Below are 19,935 nucleotides of genomic sequence, written 5' to 3'. Positions count from 1 at the left end.
CCTGTCCTGGCTCCTCAGAGGGACAGAGGGCTGCACCAAGGGACTGCCTGATGCTCTCTCCTTTAGAGGCACAGCCAGGAGGGGGAAAAGCCTATGAAAAGGCTGAAATGTACCATGGAGCTGCTTTTCTGCAATTGTCTGCAAATCCTCGTGCTCCAAAGCGTTTTTTTCTTGAGAGTGCTCACAGGCACACTGCAAACAAGCATAAGTACTGTCAATTGTTTTAGCATGATAAATGCATTTTAAAGCTTTCAATATTTTTGTCTGTTTACTGGCACACTCCTTGAGGAATTTTGACAAGCTTGCCAGAGTGGAAGAGCTGCAAAATGCTTCAGCTTGCTCTGAACTCCATGCAGAGCCTCCAGTAAGGAACCTGGCTGCTGCTGGAGGGGGCTGAAAGGGCAAAACAAGGCCAAACCCACCCAAACCAGAGCTCCTGGCACACAGGGGCTGGCCAGGGGCAGGGGCTGCTCACACCCAGCCTGTGACAATCCCAGACCTCCTTCCCTGAGCCTCCACAAGGGTTAATGGGGTTCCTTGCAGCCCAGCCAGCTGTGAGGCAGATGTGCCTCCCCACCCCACAGCAAAGAACCTGTCCCTAATGTCCCATCTAAGCCTGCCCTCTGTCCCTTTGAAGCCACTCTTGTCACTCCACACCCTCCTAAATGGTCTCTCCATCTTTCTTGTCCTCCCTCAGGTCCTGGAAGGCCACAATCAGTCACCCCAAACCTTCTCTGATGGTGTCACAGACACCTGATGCCGTTTCCACCTTCACACATCCCTTCCCCAACCTCAGCCCCCAAAGCTGAGCAGGATGAGGGTTGGGCTCTGCACAAAGCAGATACCCTCGGGCTGAAAGCTCCCCCCAGGTCCTGGAGCTGGTGTGGAGAAGGACCTGGGCACCTACAGAGTGCAGAACAGGATGGGAGTGGTCTCCAAACGCTCAGTGCCACCCTCTGCAATCAGCTCACGGTGGCCTGCCCATGGAGGAACTCCAGGAGAGAATCTCTGCACACACATCCCTGGACAGCAGCCCAGAGCCCTCTGCAGAGCAGGAATTCCCCAGGGATGGGAAGGGAAAGGAAAGGAAGGCATCCCCATGGCACAGGCTCAGGGAGCAGAGCAGGGAAATGCTCTCCGTGCAAAGCAGCAAAAATACAATTTATATCCCCAAAAGCCAACAAATACCCCAAAGCCACAACAAGTATCCCACCAGAATGAGCAGGGGAATAGCACTCAAAGTGGCTCACATAAAAAAAGATAATCTGCTAAAGAGTAAAATTATACAAGCCAGTTAGCACAGAGTATAAAGAGCTTTTAATATTGATTCACTCAATATTTCATGGAATTCACATCTTGCTCAACAGTGAAGAAACGAGAGAGAGAAAATGCTCAATTTGGTCAGGTCCCGAAGCCTACAAGCCCAGACAAATAGCAGCATTGTCAGCTCTGGGCTGGCTTCATGTTTTAATAAAGACACTTTCATTTTAGCACTGCATTTGGCGCTGGCTGTGCACAGAGAGGAGCCCCAGGCTGGGACTGGGAGCTGCCTGCAGGGATGAGGTCCCAGCCCTGGACAGGCACAGAACGGGGATTCAAAGCTTTGAGAGGGATGGGGTCAGAGCTGTGACAGGCACCTCCCTGCCCTGCTCATGTGACTTCCAAAGCTCAGGGAAAGTGGAACTGCAGCAGCTGAGCCCCACTCACCGAACATGTTCCCGATGTGGCCGTTCTTGGTCAGCGGGCGCAGCTCGTTCTTCCCCAGGGCGTACTGCTTGTAGTTATCCCAGGCAAACTTCATCATCTGCAAGGGCAAAGGCAGTGAAAACAGTCAGCACAGCGAGGATTTCCACTCCCGAGCTCCGGGAACCCACGGCAGTTTCCCACTCACTGCTGAGCCCATGGCCTGTTAATGAGAAAATCTTCATTCCCACTGAACACAAGGAGCGGGGCTGCACCCAGAGGTTGGGAAGTCTGCAGGTCATCATTCCTGGGGAAGAACCTGGCACATGTCCCACCAAAACCCCACGTTTCACCCTGGCCCTGCAAACCACGTGGGATTTGTAAAAAGCTGTCTCCATCTCTGAATTTCCAGCCTTTTTCAGAGAGTATTTCAGAATGGTTGTTAAATACAGCAGTATTTCAGAATGGTTGTTCAAATGGGCTAAGAATGTAAGGCCAAAGCTGATCTGTGCCTAAGTACAGGCAGGAGCTGATCTTAGGGACTGCACAGAGGTTTTCATTCTGTTAATTGACATAATTAATATACACTCACAAAGACCAAACCCATGACATTCTGTTATCTTCTCTCAGAACTCCACAGTGCTTTCCTCAGAGAGCTCTGCACAGGGGCTGGGTGATTTCTGAGCAACCCCTTCCAACTCAAACAATTCCCTTTGGGATGTTTGAGCTGTCCTGCCCGAGCCCAGCGCCCTGACCTTCCCCTGAGGGCTGCAGGGCAGTGCTTGTGCAAGTTCCAACACACACACATATCCCAGAGCAGCTCTGTCTGCCCTCCTGCCCCTCTGGGAGGGCAAATTAAACATGCAAGTGTCCTTTCTTCACCTGGGAGACACTGGGGCTTGTCAGATTCCAAGGAGTGCCTTAAACCAAGCTGCCTTTTCCAACCCCAGCCTGGCTCTGAGCAGCTCCAGCCCCAGCACTGCACTGACCTGAACATCCTTTGATCCAATCCCTGGCAAAAAAAAGATAACAAAGGGGAAGAGGGGGCTTCAGAGAACCAGCCATGTTCTCCAACAAAGATAAGAGAAGTCTGAAATGCTTCCCTCAGAGCAGGCTTTTGAGGGAAAATCCTTCCTGCACAGAGCGCTCCTGTCCCGTGTCTGCAGCAGGGCTGGCTGCTCTGTTTCAGGATCAGGATCACAGGTTGCCTTGGTCTGAAATTCCTCCTGAAATTCCTCCTGCCATCTCAGCTCTCACTCTCCCCTCCAGCTGTGTGTTTCACAAACCCAGCATCACAAGCCCCTGGCAGTATCCTCCTCAATTAGCACAAAGCCACCTCCCCAGATTCCCCCCTCCTTTTTAAACATCAAGCTTCCAAAGTAAAGTTTCCTGGAGCTGCTCAGATGGAGGAGGATAAACATTTGCTGAACTGATTGTTAACACTCAGGCTCCAACACCACCAGGAGATGGAATGCTGGACAAACAAATAAAGGCAATTTGGGGTTTAAAAACTCAGTGTGGGATGAATTAGTCAGTGGAGAACTAAATAATGACCCAGGGAGGGGGAAGAAACCCTCCACAAAATGCACTCAGACATGTCCCAGGCATATGACTCGGGGTGCTTGCTTTATTTTTGCCAAATCTCTTTTTGTTTTGTTGTTGTTTTTTTTTTTTCCCCAGCGGCAGCAGGTTCTAAATGGGAAGCTCTCATTCTCCATGAACATAACAGTGTGAATCTGTGAGGAGCTCAGGCCTCTCCCTGGGCAATGCAGAGCAATTCTGTGTGTCACAGCTTGCTGCTGGAGCTGGCAGCAGGGAGGATGGTGTTTGTCCAGGCAGCATTGCCACATCCAGCAGCACCACAAGGAACCAGCCAGGCCCCTCCTGGGCTCCTCCGTCAGGGTGAGGATGGGGCCCCACCCTCCTGGCACACAGGGAGCCTGGACATGCACAGGATGTGGAAATGATTCTGTTTTCTTCCCTAAAACTCCCAACGCTGTGACCCTGAGTCAGCCTCATTTTAAGCTGAGTGTGAAATTTTAAGTTATTTCCTTCCCTCGACTCCTTTAACCCCTCCAGTGCACAAGGACCAGGGCACAGCTCCCTGGGGCTGCCTGCAGACACCCCCATCCCAGGGAGGGCATGGAAACCACCCAGGCCTCCCTTCAGCCTCCATCAGCCACGTCTATGGGGAAAATCTCTTTTTCTATCTCCTCATCAAGCCCGAGGCTCCCCAAAGTGCCCCACGTCCCCCAGGATGGAGCCAACACGTGAATCCCTCACCTGCCTCCTCAGCCATTTCAGCTGCCTGTGCCACACTGCTGTGAGACATTCCCCAGCACAGATTCCTGCCCAAACCCTGCCTCTGCTCAGAGGCTGATGCTCAGGGATGGCAGTGCCGCCTTTGGGTGCAGCACACGGTGCTGGCTGCCTTGGAACCCTGCACATTTGGGAGGCAGGATGCAGAACGTGGCAGCTTTTCCATCTCCCAGCACCCCAGAGCCTGCCTCTCTCCACTGAGGGCTCCAAAGAGCAGCAACTGGAAAAGGTGAAGAGCCAAAACAGCATCTGCACCGCTCTGCCTGTTCTGGCTGCCTGCAGCTGCCTCTCCAGCCCAAATTTGGCTTCCAAAGCACTGGGGGGATGCAGCAAGGTCCTGAAAGTGGGGCTCCACACTCACAGAGATTCCAAATTCCAGCCTGGAAGGGAAGGGATGGACGCAGGAGGGAGGGGAATGTGTGTGGTGAGGCGTTCCAGGCTCATTTCTGATGAGCCACCAGGATTAGAAGTGAATATTTTATGAATTCTGGTCCTGACACGTTACAATACATCAGTGTTAACACTGTGCCATTTTGCATTTGAAAAATGGCACTGGAACCACAAAAATTATGGAAATAGATCCATAATTTCAGATTTTGTTCTCACCAGCGAGCCATCTGCCACCTAACAGACAATTATCTATTTGGGCCTGGTATTCTAAGCACTCTGGGTCTCAGCTGATTTATAGCAGAGACTTCCAAATTTATAAGTTAATTTGTCAGATTGCTCTTTCTTTCCTTTCACCTGCAAGTCACTTGTTACTTTGGAGTTTCAGCTGCCCAGACAGACAAGCCTGTATTAAAATCAATTAGAAATGACAAAACTGACCTCTGAAAACCTGCACTATCATTTTCACCCCTTACATCCCCATCTTTTCCTGTGCTTTGCTCCATCCAAACCCAAAAGGGGCCTGGCTTTCAAGCCCATCTGCTTCACAGAGGCAGCAGCAGAACAAAAAGCATTTAGGGATGCTGTGACCCAGGTAATGAGGAAATGGGTCTCGGGATAAAAACTTGACCAAGAAAGTGTTTTCACTTTGAAGAGGCGTGCAAATCTTTAGCACATTTAATATCTAAACCACTCCAAATCTCTGGGCTTATGGACTTGCAAAAAGCAGAGAGAAGAGAGGGGAAGGAAAGAAGAAAAAGCTCCCCCCACCATCACTTGCCCTCCTTTTGTCAACAGGGAAGATTTCCAAAGGCAGAGCATTCCCAAACAGCTATTTGATTAGTTTTATCCATCTAGACTGGGATAATTAGTAAATGCTTAAAAGATGAAATCTAAATATACCAACCAATGAGCCCCTTTCAAGCACTTCCAAGGAACATTGCACAAAGCCATTATCCACACAAGATAACCACTTCCGTGCCTCTTCAGCCTCCTTCCTTCAACTTCCCTTCAAACACTCCCCTATAAAATATCAAAGAAATTCCCAGTTTGGGTGAGGAAAAAAAGGAGGGCAGGGGGGTGAGTGTAATCTCAGTATTTCTTTCTCCATTGTATTCCTAACTTGTTTTTTCCCCCATCTCTCTTCCTTTTCCTGCAGCTGGAGCAGATTATTTGTGCTGACAGTTTCCAAAGCAGGACCAGTTCTTTCCCACCTTTAACCTCCTTGCCCCATGGTAACCCTGTGCCACTTTGGGTCTTCCAGCTGCAATAATGACATTTATTTTCCCCTCCTGTATAAAACATAATTTGCCAGATGACAAGAAAGAAAGGAAAAGAAGAACTGTCAGTCTTGTAGGAAGAAGTCTTCCTGAACACATTGGAATAACTCATTTCTGTTTGGAATAATGGATGCATTTTTCCCTTATCAAACTTGCATAAACCTGTATAATTCAGGATCTGCTGAAAAGGTAATGAAACAGCATCATGTTTATTTTGTGTTGCTGCACATGGAGATATAAATACCCAGGCAAACAGCAGGGCAGAATGCTATAAAAAGGCTGGAATTCATTTGAAAACCTTTAATAGAAAGCTGAGCAACTTCTCAGGTTACTTCTCTGGGCCCGTGTCCCCGGTAATGCTTTTATGTAACAGCAAAATGATAACAAAAAGGCTGTGTGCTCACTCCAGAGCACGGAGATGTTCCATTTAGGCAGACACTGATAGCCAGAGCTGCCTCTGAAAGCCTGGGAGTGCAGAGCAGGAGGAGCTGCAGCCCCAGGGACGTTACCAAGCAACTCCCGCAGATGGACACCAGCATTGACAATCCATCCTAAAGCAATTACACCTCATAATTAAAGATTACAGGGAATCCAATAGATCCCAACAGCAGCTCTAGCAGTTTAAAGGCTCCCTGGCTAACCTGCCTGTTTTCCAGCTGCCATGTTCTGTCCTGCTGGGATGGAGCGCTCGGGAACTGCAGAGATTTCCATTTAATGGGCCCTCAAACGTGGTAATCCAACATCCCCTCTCTCCTCCCACTTTAAATCAAACTCATCCCTTTAACTGATGGCCAAGGGGTAAAACCTGAGCCTGTCACTCCAAGGGAAGGCCAGGAGAGCACAAGCCCAGCTCCAGCTCTTTCCTCTCCACTGGTGACTCTGACACATCCTCTGGGCAGCTTCCACTGCTCCTCAGCTCCTCCAGATAAAACACAAAGACTGGGCAGGGTGGAAACATCCAGAGGGAGCTGGGCACAGAAACACCCAGAGGGCACTGGACACTGAGAGCCTGAGCTCACCTGGCCCATCAGGTTCTCCTTAAACACAAGATAAAGGCTCATTTTCCACACCCAAAGCAGCAGCCTGGGTACAGAGCTCCTCCCTGGGGCTCCACTCTTCCTGGAGGACTCTCACCCAAAATTTCCATCCCTGTCAGCTCCTGCCTGCAAACACACCAGCCGAGAGCTCAGGAGGAGATGGCAGATAGAGGAATTGCTTGCTACAGGCAGCTTTATCTGGAAAAAAACGTAACAGAGCAATTGCAGCAACAGGTGAGTCGGGCTTTGCTTTGATTTCTTTCTGGCAAACTCCTTCCCAAAGCTGCATGGGTGGATTTTTCTGCCATCAGCTGCTTCCACAGCTCAGCCTCTCTTGCACAGCAGCCAAAGACATTGCTCAGAAAACTGATCCAGTGATCTCCATCACTGGAACAATGGGAGAATTCTTTAGGAATTGAAGAAATCACCTTCAAGCAAGTCACAATTAAAAAAAAAAAAAAATTTGAAGCTCCTCCTTGGTGTTCCCAAGCAGCCAGGTCAAGGTGAGTTCTCCAGCACAGACCTGCAGAGCCAAGCACTCCCTGCCCAGCACAATCAGGGAAAAGCAGGACAAGAAGCACTGGGAGGACAGAAAAATGCACTGGGAGGACAGAAAAATGCACTGGGAGGACAGAGCAGCCCAAGGTTGTCAGTGTTAGTAGCAAGGACAGAAAAAGAACTCAAGAGTCAGTCCCTGCTAGGCAAGCTGAATGGGAGAAAACAGCTCAAACCACAATTAAACTAACACCTAATTAAATTCCTAATGCAACTAGATTTAACCGTGTCAAGAGGGGGAAAAAAATAAAACCCTTCTCAGGCTATCTGAGGCACTAAACCCCAGCTGGATCCAGCTGCATCTAAATCAGGAAACATGTCAGCAAGAGCAGTTGATTTTGCAGTTAGCTCTGTAATGAGATGCTGGCCTGGAAGAGGCTGACAATGGTTTTGAGAACAAATTTGCAAGTCTAGACCAAAGCACGGGGTGATTTAGTGGAGAGATCAGGGGAACTGCAGCCTCCTCTTCCTTTGCTTCCCAGAATCAAAGCCTGGGGAAAATTCTGATGGGAACAAAAGGAATTTGTGTTCCTGGCCACCCTGACACCTCAGTTTCGTGTTCCCTGCAAGCCCCTAGGGCTGATCAGAGTCAGGATATTCCAGAGCACAGCCAGGCTGGCACTGCACAGTATAACAAACACAATAAATGCTCCTTGTGCCCTGGCTTGTCAGCACTCAGGCACTGTGTAGGGAGATGGCAGCAGAGGCAATCCCTGAGCCCCAGGCTGCACCTGCCCAGGGGAGCTGAACCTGAGGGTCAAACACAGTTCCTGAGCTTCTGCAGGCACACGGGACAGCAGGAGGAGCACAAAGCCACCAGCACCCATTGGGTGACTCTGCTCTTTGCATTTCTTCAACTCCATTTCACTCCAGGCTGGACAGTCTGGCTTTTCTTAGCAACTACTATTGCATTCCAGCACACTTTAAGGAAAGAAAAGTGGGGGGAAAATTACTTCCCTAGTAATGATGCTCCTTCAAATGTCACCTCCGGGTCCCCTCCTGGGTTTTGAGCCTGCAGCACAAACCACACAGGGAATTCCCTGAGCTCTCAAGATTTTGGGCACTGTCTCATTCCTGCAGGCTGCCTTGAGGGCTCTTCCATTTCAGCTACTTCCCTCCAAGCATGTACAGCACAGGGCTTTGTAAATCCCTAATTACACACAGACTACAAATTCTCCTTGAAAGTGCCCAGCATTCCAGGTGAGCACCAGCAAGAGCTGAGCAGGCAGGCAGGATCCATCAGCTCCTGCCCAGGATCCCCCCACGCTGCATGGCAAGGTGGATGGAAACACAAACACAGGATTGTTTCTACAGACCTGCATTATGGCAAGGGAAGGTTTTTTTTTTTCCCTTTTCCCTACAGATACCATCTGCACAGAATTCTCATTTCTGGAGAGCCACAGCCCAAGGGGATGCTCAAAAGGAGCTGTAGCCATAAGTAACTCAAAGCACTGCAAGGAGAAGGAAGGAAAGGAAAAGGTGTGGAAATATTTTGCTTTTCTTTTTCAAGGAAAATAAAAAAAAGAAAACCCAAGTCTCTAGAACATATTGGGCCTGTCTGTTTGACAGGCTGTAGGACAAATGTCAAACAGATCAATAACGAAAAGAAACAAAACAGAGGGGAGAGGAGGCTTTGCACTGCTGAGCCTTGGCTGGGGGAGGATGGCAGGAATCCCCAGAGGGGTGGGAAGAGCAAACAGGCTCCAGAGCTCCTGTGTGCCAGGGAGCCGTGGCCAGGCAGGGCAGCAGAGGAGGGGATTTGGGAGCTCCCTGCCTGTCCTGGGTGCGATGGAGATCAGGGTGGGCGCACCAGACCTGGGGTGCTCCCACCCCAGCAGCCTCACAGCCAAGGGCAGGCTCCCAAAGCATCCCCAGAGACACAAAGGGAGGCTCAGCCCCACACCCAGCACAGCTGGCACAGACCAAAGGAGCAGCCCCGTGCCAGCTCCCCCAGAGCTCAGCTCCCCAGCCCAGAACCAGCAGCTGAGCTGCCTTCTCCCCCAGCACCCACAAGGTGCGAATTGCTGCTGACACATGGATGGCTCAGGGGCCCAAAACACAGCACAAGCAGATGGGAGAGCTGAAGGGAAGGGAGAAGGGAAGGAAAAAAATGTAAATACAGGCCAAGAGTCATCCTGCACCGCTCCTGTTCTGCGCTGTGAGAACGGATTCAGGGAGCAGGAGGAACATCTGTTTGGAAACTGCCTTTGTCTCAGTCCAAATGCTGGAACAGGAGAAAGAGGGAGGCTGAGGACTGCCAGCACACCTTGTGCTTCATCTCACACTTGGATGGCTTAGCAGGAGAGATCTGGGAGGATGAGTTTAGTTTAATGATTTCTTGCTGGTTCACCTGCTCCCCATCTGTCTTTGTAGTCCTTGCTCAGAGGGACAGATTGGAGCACTGCTGTCCTCTCCCTTTTCCAGAGTTCCTCGTGATTGGAACTTCTGAAGAGAGGAACAGAGCAATTCTCAAGTATTAAGTAGTCAGCTGAGATTAGTCCAATAATTTATCACAGGTAATAGCTAATAACAGACACGAGAAACTCACTGAGAGCCTTCCTACAGCCACGTGTCAGAGCTGTCACCTCACAAAAGTGGTGCAAGAAATCCTTGGACCACAGTAGCAAATTTATTAGCCAGAGGCTGATAAACCCTTACAGGAGCCCCAGAGCCCACAATAAATCATCACAAAGCAGGTCACAAACACCGGATCCCTGATGAAAATGAGGTTGGTGGGGTGGGTGTGAGAACAATGTTAGGATTCAGCTGGCAGGATGGAGGGGCCTGGGCCTCACCTCCCATGCCCAGAGGGATCAAGGCTGGGCCCTGGCACCGCTCCAGCACTGCCATCACACTGCTGTGACTAATGGGCTGCTGACAGAATACAGCAGGGAACGGCAGCTTCGGGCATCAGGGTAATAAACTGCAGAAATAACATCAGAATTGGAGGCAGCTCCTTGCCCCCAGACTCCACGTCAGTGCACAAGTGGCACCCACAGAACGCTCAGGCCTAAGGAATGAGCCTCCACTCACCAAACCCCACCCTAACACTCAGCTCAAAACTTGATTTCAGCCTTTGAAAGCCAGAAACGAAAGAACCAAGAGAAGAGAGCTGCCTACGGCTTTGTCCTGTGCCAGCCTTTTGAATTATTTTGCTGTGCAGCCACCAGTGAGGGTGGGCAGAGCCACAGCCAGCAGCGATGTTCTGGTTGTTTGGGCTCAGCAGCACAAACCTCTGAGAGATAAGATAATCAAACACAGTCATAGTGGTTCATCAATCCTGACATGGTCTTGGTGCTGGAGAAAGGCCTTCAGGAAAGCCAAAACAGCACCAGAAATCAGCCAGGGGTTTGTTTGGGTTCATCAGCGCTGCATTCCAATGTAAATACACATCCTTCCTAGAAAACTCCAGAGAAAAACGAGGCTCGTGTGGAAGGAGAGCCAGAAATGTCCTTTTCCAATGGAAGTATTTTATTTGTATTAGATCCTGCTGGCTAACCCAGGCAGCAGGAGGGTTTCAGGAGGGATGAAACGCGATTATTCCACAATTATCCTGTGTTACTTCTCAAAGTACACGGTTCTGCACTTCCCTCCCTGCCCAGGGAAATCGTGTTAACACAATTAGAGCAAGAGCCCTGCTTTAAACACGGCTGCTCGGACGCCGCTAACACGGCTCCAATTCTCAGCACAGACAGGCTGCAGAGCCATCCTGCTCCATAAATCAGCAGGAGCTCTGTCAGCGAGGGCCTCTGAAGGGAAGGGAAGGGACACTCTCTAGGAGGAACACTCACTGTATATCATCCTCCTGTGCTAGTGCTGCTGGCACGAGACGCTGCAGGATTTCTCCATCTCCCGCATTTCATATTCTTTATAATATTCTTTGCAGCCTTATTCTTGCAATATCTCAGAGAGGAAAATCTAACAACAGCTCCAGGGCCACGCAAGGCAAGTATTGGAGGCCAGATTAGAACTAATGAGCTCCTGGCTCCCACTCAATCCCAGCCTTTAGAACAATTAGCTCAAATGAACCCAGGAACCGTTTGCTGCTCCACTGTCGCCTGCCCGTCCTCCCCGGTACCTCTTGAGCTGCAAAGCTTCCATTGGCTCTGACAGAGGGGAGAGGTCACAGAGAAAGCAGAGTTGAGTGCAGGCTGCAGCAGGGGAGACCCCCAGGGAGCCCCACAGAGGGGGGTCAGTGCAGGGCTCCTGCTGCTGCACTGAGGAACAGGCACCAGGGTCGGGATGGGGCCTGGGGCTCACACAGGGGACACAAGGATGGGGAGCCCCAGGCTGCCGGATGGCTCTAAGGAGGTTCCAGCACACATTCCTAGAAAGCTGCACCCTGCTGCCTTCCAGCCCAGGGAAAGAGCCTCAGGAACACAATTCCCCTTTCCAAACCCGCTGAATCCCTCCTTGGGCTCCACGATCCCACAGGGCACTCTGCAGCTCTGCTGTCAGCAGCAGGAGATGCAGGAGGGAAGCACAGCAGTCACTTCAGCTTAGTGCAGCCTCGTGCTTTACTCACGCTCCAGTGTCCTCCTGCACATTTTCCTGCTGGATCAGGGACTGAGCAGCGTGTGCCCGTTCCACAGAGGCGCCACCATGGATGTGCCCTCAGGAACAGAGCACAGAGTGTCCTGTTTAACTCCCAGAGGCTGCTCTGCCCCTCAGCCAGGGCACACACGAGTGCCATCCCGGCCCATAAATGGGGATGGTTATTGTCCACTCCTGCAGCACAGCTGCCGGGGTGCTGTGCCTCCTGCCACGCTCTGGGTGCACCGTGCACAAAGCCCTCACATTACGTGCAGCTCACAGCCACCACTGCCCACAACAGCTCCTCTGGAGCCCTTCCAAAATGTGCTGTCAGATGATGAACTCAAGTGCCAGGGGACCCAGAGTAAAGACAGCAATCATGGCAGCGTGTGCTCCTCATGCCAAATCCACTCACAGCTTCCACTGAAAAGTATTTTTCTGGGGAATGTAGATGTAGTCTCTTCCTAAAGTTTAAAAATCAGAACGCTCCCAGCACCAAGATCTCCTCTTGCCACCACTGGAGTGAATTTTCCTTCCTGCCTTCTCCTTCTGACAGCTGCATGTCAGTTTTATATTCAGGTCAGTTTCTCATTTAGTACTAAGGTACATTTCCCTTCCTCCCTCTCAGCTGCCCCATCTAAAATCGGAATTGTTTTCAATACCGGAGAACGTATTCAAAAACATCAAAATGACAAACAATCTGTACAATAACAGAGTCACAGAGTAAACTAAACATGATGGATTAGCCTCATCTGGCAAAGCCTTGCACACAGAGCCAAAGGAAAGAACACTTAGCACGAAAATCTTTCTCCCATTAAGGGGCAGATTTAATCATTGATTAAAAGTTAATCATGAGTCCATAAAAATTTTGGCTGGGAAGACGGACTCTTAACGCAGGTGACTGCTTTTCAGTAAATATTTGAAGACCTGGATGTGCTCAGGCCCCAGCCTGGCGGAGGAGCAGGGAGGTTCCAGCAGGATGTCACTGACAGCTCCCAGCCAGGCTCCATCCCCCTGCCCCAACCCCATCTTCCCACCCACACCATTTCCAGGAGCTGACGTGCATTTCCTGCAGGGATCCAGGGGAGTGCAGGTCCTTCAGCAGCACAGATCTTTGTGGGCATCCCACAAAGTCGTTTCATTTCCCCCGCCCAGCACTCACTCATCACCCGCCCGCCAGCAGCTCTGCAGTGCTGGAGCCGTGTGCTGGCTCTAAGTGGCAGTTCAGAAACCAGTCTAGCATCAAATTTAGTTGTTGTGGAACAAGTGCTTTCGCTGCTAGACTTGGGGAGAGAGGAGCAAATGACTGCAAATTGCAGAGCACTCCCAAATTCCAGAGTGCTGGGTCAGAGCGAGCTCTGAGGTAGCACTGAGGCAAGCAGCTCTGCAGCACTGATCACAGCCCAGACTCCTGTGCTCTGCACTCCACCGACTGAACAAATACATTTTTAGTCAATTAACTGTATCCCCTACAGCTAGAACAGGCTCCAGGTCAGGTCTAAATTCTGTTTGCGTGAATCCACCGGAGGCTACTGAAGCAAAGAACCCACTGCAGGCACCATTTGTGGGATTTCCACTACAGTACCCCTTTCACAGGTTCAGTAAATAAATGCATGAGGAGTGTGGAGCAAAGGAAAATTCCAGCAAGGCTGGAGCCAGCCGGTGCTTCCAACTGCAGAGAAATTCTCTCTTGCAGAGGTATTTCTACCCCGGAGAGAGAATTACAATCACAGCACATCTGACTGGCTTGAGAGCATAATTCCACTGCACCACAGTAAATATTTTACAGAGAACTGGTTTCCTTACCCCCAGCAGCCAGAGCCAGTCTGTTGGAAGTGCCTGGGTCCCCGTGCGCCCGGCACACAGGATCAGACCGTGCCTCAGAGGGAAGATGGGCACGGCAGGAGCATTTCCAGCTGGGCTGAGCGTGGTGCTGCTCACGTACAGAGCCACGGACGGATTTCACGGCTGGCCTGGAGCCTGCTCAGCCCCAGAGCACAGCACTCAAAGGCATTTGCTCCAATGCGTGCGCTGAAAGTTGCACAGGGCAGGCAAAGGGAGAGGGCTGACATCCTTTTCCTGCTGGCTGTGGGAAGGAGCAGGTCAGAGATGACCGGTGATGGGATTCACAGCCCAGCTCAGCGTGAGAGCTGCTCTGAGCCCTGCTTTTGGCAAACCGGTGATCACAGCCCAACCCAGGGCACCTGTGAGCTCCAGGAGAGCACCCAAACACACACAGGTGCGCCAGAGGCAAGCAGCACCAGGGCTGAGAGCTCTCCTGGCAGGGGTCAGGGCTGTGGCAAAAAAAAATCAGGAGAAGCTGCAGCATTTCCCCAGCCCTGCCCCAAATATGGGCAGTTTTTTCACTGCAGTCACAACAGTCAAAACCACATAAAGGGAACTCAGCAACCACCACCAAGGGGCTTTCAGCAGAGGCTGAACTCCTGATAACATTCCTGTCTCCTGCTAATTACCTTTCAGTGATAAGCTGTCAAGATATTTGTGTTCCAAAGACTGATCCACCTGCTGATGTGCAGAGTGATGCAGGATAACTGTGTGAGTTGGTGCCTCCTTGCCCCCAGGGGCCGATTTCTGAGAGCAAATACATGTCTAGAGCTGTGTTAGGAGGGGACACGGGACAGCCAGGTGAGGCAGGGAGAGGTGCAGATGGCAGGAAAAGCCAGGATGAAGAGAACTGCACTGTGAAACAAACAGGCTTTGGTATCATTAATCCAGAGGAAATGAACGCAGGTGTCAGACCCAAGGGGACAATCCCTGCCTGGATGTGACACATTCCCTCATTTGGAAGGGACAAAAGGCACTTCCAGGTTCAGGCACGAGGCATTCCCACACCTCAGGCATGGAAACGTGCCTTTTGCACCCCAAAAAAGAGAAGAAAAGCTAATAAATCTCTCCCTCTGTTCACATTTTTCTCACATCCCGTGACCAAGCTGGAAGTATTTAATGATGAACTTTCTGCTCTGCCTGGTTCCTGTGGTTGTCTTTAAGCAGTGGTTGGTATAAAAATACTTAAAAGAAATGCTCTTCCCTGTCTCCCCCCTGCTCCCCCACCTGTGAGACCCAGGAGTGCAGCAAGGAGCAGCCTGTTTGGCTCCATCCATCATCAGCAAAAGTGTCAGCTCAGCTCCACCAGCACAATCTTTATTACTGGTTACGATGCAGGAGGCAGGAACCACACGCTCTGATTTCCTCACATCTGAGGCTGAGTTTGCAGAGGCAGCAGTTAGAGGGGAAATAATTTTGACTTTTCCCTGAGCCAATTTGATCTGGAAATTGTTGAGAGCAAATAAATATGGAATCCCACCGTGGAATTTCTGCAGTCACTCTCCAGCTACAACCACTTCTCTTTTTTTTTTTTCTTTTCCCTGAGCATCGGTGATTTGTATTTGGCACATGTAAAAAAACCAGCTAATCCCCAAAGCCATGCCTGACTGATCAATTACACAACTAATACCTTTTCCAGAGGTCATCTTAAGAGATGAATAATCCCTCCCAAAATTTCCCAACCTGCAGCATGGGCACATTTGTTATTTGGCTTTCTGCAGCTTTCCTGGAAAGGTCAGAGTGCCCCAGCCTGGGCTGCCCACAGGAACACACAGCAGTGGCTCCCAGACTGTTCTGCAGGTGACCAACGACCTTCAGCAGCAAAAGCTGTGCAATACAGCTGCTCTCTTTTTTTACTTCCAAGAAAACAGCTGTTAACCGACCCTGGACTCGTGTTTATGGGTGAAGGTACCTGCACACACACGTCAGCCCAGCCTCACGCTGTTTCCTCACTCTGCAAACAGCCCCAGTGCTCCTCTCGCCCCAAAGGCTTTCCCAAACAGCAATAAAATGGGAGAGGCCACGGGGCTTTCCGCTTCAAACTCTGGTTTTCAAGCAGGGAAGGTCTAGCAGGGCTACAGGGAAGCCATGGCACTGCCTCCTCTTTAGCTGAAGATCAGGCAGCTCAGAGGTGGTGGGAAGGAGGGGACACCAGCTCGGATTCCTGGCTGGAATTCCTCACGCTGGAGGGTCCTGGGGAACACAGAAAGTTCCAGTCTCTGGGCTGGGCGTCTGTGGTCATGCACCAGTTTTTCCTCCTGGCTTTCACCTGGCAGGCAGGAAGGGGAAAAGCATCCACAAATCCCATCCACACCCATCCTCCCTGTTACAGACCTGGGAGAATGGCCTGAGGGAAGGCAGAGAAAAGAACAAAACTCCCAGTGCAAGGACAGCTGGGGACTCCTTCTAGCAAGTGACAGGACTGAAAGCTCTGGAGGAAGGAGGGAAAAGCAACTCAGAGCAGCCAGCACAGCCACCACCTGCCCTGCTGGCATCTCCCATCATGTGAGCAATATCTGCTAATCCAAAGGCTGTATCATCACTTCTTCCTTGCAATTCTTTTTTTTTTGCTCCATCTGTTTCTTTTTTATGCAGCATTTGTCTTCTAACCTTCCTGGTTTGTTCTCCTCTTGTCTTTTTGATTAACAAAAAGAGACACACCTTATCTCTTCCCCAGGCTGCACCACCCTCCCTTGTTTTGCATGTTCAGCCTCATATCTCAGCACCATATTTGTTTCTCTCTCTCTGAATAAATAGAAGCGTAGGCACTTTTAAGAAATAAGGGCTCTGTTTGAAGAGTAATTAGCTGTCAGCATAAAACTAATATTTATGGATTCTCATCCTTGAAAACTCTAACTCTGCTACCCAGCACTGATTATGGCTGTTAGAAACAGATGGGGCTGAATCCATACAGCTTGAAATAATGCTATATTTAAAAAATAATTAACTCCAAATGAAGGACTGAATGCCACTCGCTTCCCCTAAATTTGATTTTTCAATTTGATTTGTTTGCAGGGAGTGGAAGCTGGGTTGCTCATGGGGGTGTGTTGTGCTCCCTGGCACACCTTGGAGGTGGCAATCTGCAGAGAGCCAGGCACACACGTGAGGGCTGGGCACTGGAACATTCCACACACCCGGCAGCAGGAGAGGATGGCTGGAACCCTCCTGCGACCATCAGGGAACCCAGCACCCCTGGGCATGCTTGCCTGGCAGAGCAATTGGAATTCACAGCCTTTGTTTTAGTGCCTGACAAAGACAGCGGGAGGGGAGCTTTAAAAACTGGTTTTGAGACGCAGGTTGCAGAGGATGAAAGCCCTCGGTGTGTTATCCCCGACTTGATTCTCTCTTCGATCCAGCATCGTCGCTGGATGCCTGCACCTCTGCGAGAGCACAGACCCAGGAAATTTATACTCTGCTTAATTAAACCTGTGCTTTTTACTTATTGGCACCTCTTCCCAGAGCAGAATTCCCTCCAAGTCGGTCATCCATCAGGCAAGGGATGTGACAGCCACGATGGAACCCCACACAGACCCGGTTAACTGGGTCACAGCCTGCTCCACGTGTGTGCCAGGCTGGGGACACGGGGCCAAAGCCTCCCCTGGCCCTGGCAGCCCCCCCAGCTCACAGGGGTGACAATTCCAGTGCCAGTCCCACAGGGACCTGCAGGGACAGAGCCTCCTGCTCCTCCCCGGCCCCTGCATCCCGTCCCTCCATCCCCCTGCACCAGCCAAGCTCTGTCATCCCCTGGTTTTTGTGCAAATCTGACCCCCAGGGATGGAGACTCTTGCACAAGCAAAGACATCTCCCACCAAGCAAGTTTCTTCCCCCCACAACCGTGAATAACCGCACTGAAATTTACACTTCGTTAATTTCGGCGACACCGGGTGAATGGAGGTGTGTGGGACACACGGGCAGTGACAGGGACACTCCCCCAGAAAGTGACACCCCAATTCCTGCCACCCTCCTTGGGAAAAGGAGCAAGGAGGGGGACACGGCTGAGGGGAGGTGATGGCTGAGAGGGGACATGGTTGTGAGGAGAGGTGGCAGCAAATTGAGGGGGGACGTGGCTGTGAAGGGAGGTGACAGCGGATTGAAGGAGGACATGGCTGTGAGGGGAGGTTGCGGCTGACTGAGGGGGGACCCAAACATGAGGGCTGAGGTGGACACGGCCCCAGAAACTGAGGGTGGTCATGGCTGTGAGAGGGGACAAGGGTTGCTGAGGGCGATGTGGCTGTGAGGGGAGGCAAGGACTGACTGAGGGGGAGATGCGGCCGCTAATGGCAGGTGAGGACTGAGGGGTCACATACCTGTGAGGGGAGGCGAGGTCTGATGGGGACATGGCTGAGGGGACACACACCTGAGGGGAGGTGAGGTCTGAGGGGACACACACCTGAGGGGAGGTGAGGCCTGACAGGGACATGGCTGAGGGGACATACACTCATGAGGGGAAGTGAGGTCTGATGGGGACATGGCTGAGGGGACATACACTCATGAGGGGAGGTGAGGTCTGATGGGGACATGGCTGAGGGGACATACACTCGTGAGGGGAGATGAGGTCTGATGGGGACACGGCTGAGGGGACACACACCTGTGAGGGGAGGTGAGGTCTGAGGGGACACGGCTGAGGGGACACGGCTGAGGGGACACACACCTGAGGGGAGGTGAGGTCTGAGGGGACACGGCTGAGGGGACACACACCTGAGGGGAGCCGATGCTGTAAGGAGGTGAAGCAAGGTGAAGGCCGCCTGAGGGGGATGTGAGCACTGAGGTGAGGCTGCCTGAGGGGGCTATGGAGGGACTGAGCCGGCACTCGGCCGGGAGCGCTGCCTGCTCCTCACCCACCTCTTTGATCTTCATCCTGCGGGCGCGGGTCTCGGGGTCCTCTCCGCTCCGCCCGCCCCGCACCGGGTGCCGGAGGCTCCGGCGGAACCGCTCGTAGTCGAAGCGGAACGGGGCCCGCGTCTCCCGGGCCGGGGGCGCGGCGCTGGCGGGCTGGGCTCGGCTCTCGCCGCCCTGCACCTGCTGCCGGGAGCCGGGCGCGGTGCGGGCCGGCGGCCCGGCCATGCGGGCGGCCGTGCGGAGCTTCTCCCGCAGGCGGCGCGGGGCCGCGGGGCTGGCGTGGCGGGGCTCGGCGGCGGCGGGGGGGCTGCGGGGCAGGTCGGTGTCGCGGGTGGAGGAGGAGGAGGCTGAGGACGAGGAGGCGGAGGATGAAGAGGAGGCGGAGGCGGTGGCTCGGCGGGGTAGGAAGAGGCGCTTGAAGCGGGAGGAATCGGGCAGGAGGAACAGGGCCCCGAAGCAGAGCGTGAGCAGGCCCGAGAGGAAGAGCAGGAACAGGAACTTCTGCGGCAGCCGCAGCCCCAGCGCCGCCGGCCAGCCCGGCATGCCCGGCAGCTTCCGCAGCACCACCATGGGGCACCGGATCGCGGCCGCCGGGCGGGACCCGCCGCCGCGCCGGGGGCCGCCGCTGCCTCCTGCGGCCGAACGCTCAGCGGGGCCCGCCCTGGGCTGCACCGGCCGCCTTCAGCGGGGACCGCACGTGGGTGGCTCCGGGCCGGGCGGAGCGGCGCTTCAGCGTCCCCCCTGCCGGCATGAAGGCGGCGGCGAGCGCATCCCGCCGGGGCCGGGCGGAGCGGGGCTGGGCTGGGCTGGGCTGCTCCCGGTGCGGGCTCCCGGCCGGACGGTGCTCCGGGGCTGGCTCAGGCAGCGGCGCCGGGGCGGTGCGAGCCCGTCTCTCTAGGCGGCGGTGGGTTCATGCTGCAGCATTTCTGCGGGGCGGGGGAGACAAGAGCGCGGTCACTCAGCACCGCCGGGGATGCGGCCGGCGAGACGAGCCTTTGTCCCCGGCCGGTCCCCCACCCTCCAGCGGCACTAGTTCGGTTCCCTCTGTCCGGACTTGGCATCAACTCTCCTGTCTGCGAGCAGCTCTGAGCTCTGCACCATCTCCCATCCAGCGCCGGGATGCCGGGCTGTGCTGGCGGGGCAGCCCGGGGGACAAGGGGGAGAACCCCGGGGGGAAGGAGGTGCTCCGGGACACCCCAGGAGGGACAGGGTGCCCTGGGACAGCGCACACAGACAGGGACCAGGCTGCTCCGCTTCCCTGCCAGGAGCTGCCTTCGCCCGCGCCGGGCTGGGGACGATGGGGCTGCAAACCACCCATGCGGAAAGCTCGGCTCGGGCTGAGCTTCTCGAGGCAAAAAACAGTAATAAAAAAATTAAATCTACGGGGTTTGGTTTTGCCTAATAAATCCCGGCAATTTTTTCCCAAATCTCTGCCTGCTAGTTATCCATATCCCCCC

The 19,935-nt window shown here is 52.9% G+C and overlaps 1 protein-coding gene across 1 annotated transcript in view; it reads right to left on the bottom strand.

Annotated features, from left to right (window-relative positions):
• MAN1C1 (mannosidase alpha class 1C member 1) overlaps positions 1–19,078 on the bottom strand; it is a 50,053-nt gene extending 30,975 nt beyond the window's left edge. The window contains exons 1-2 of the mRNA XM_058040096.1: positions 18,482–19,078; positions 1,708–1,804 (exon numbers count right to left, since the gene is read on the bottom strand). Coding sequence (XP_057896079.1) covers positions 1,708–1,804; positions 18,482–19,048 — 664 coding nt within the window. The 5' untranslated portion in view covers positions 19,049–19,078. The remainder of the gene's footprint in view (positions 1–1,707; positions 1,805–18,481) is intronic.
• Positions 19,079–19,935: the final 857 nt, after the last annotated feature.

This window comes from Melospiza georgiana, chromosome 24, assembly GCF_028018845.1.
Source record: "Melospiza georgiana isolate bMelGeo1 chromosome 24, bMelGeo1.pri, whole genome shotgun sequence".
In the NCBI taxonomy this organism is placed as follows: Eukaryota; Metazoa; Chordata; class Aves; order Passeriformes; family Passerellidae; genus Melospiza; species Melospiza georgiana.
This window is presented reverse-complemented; position numbering and strand designations above follow the sequence as displayed.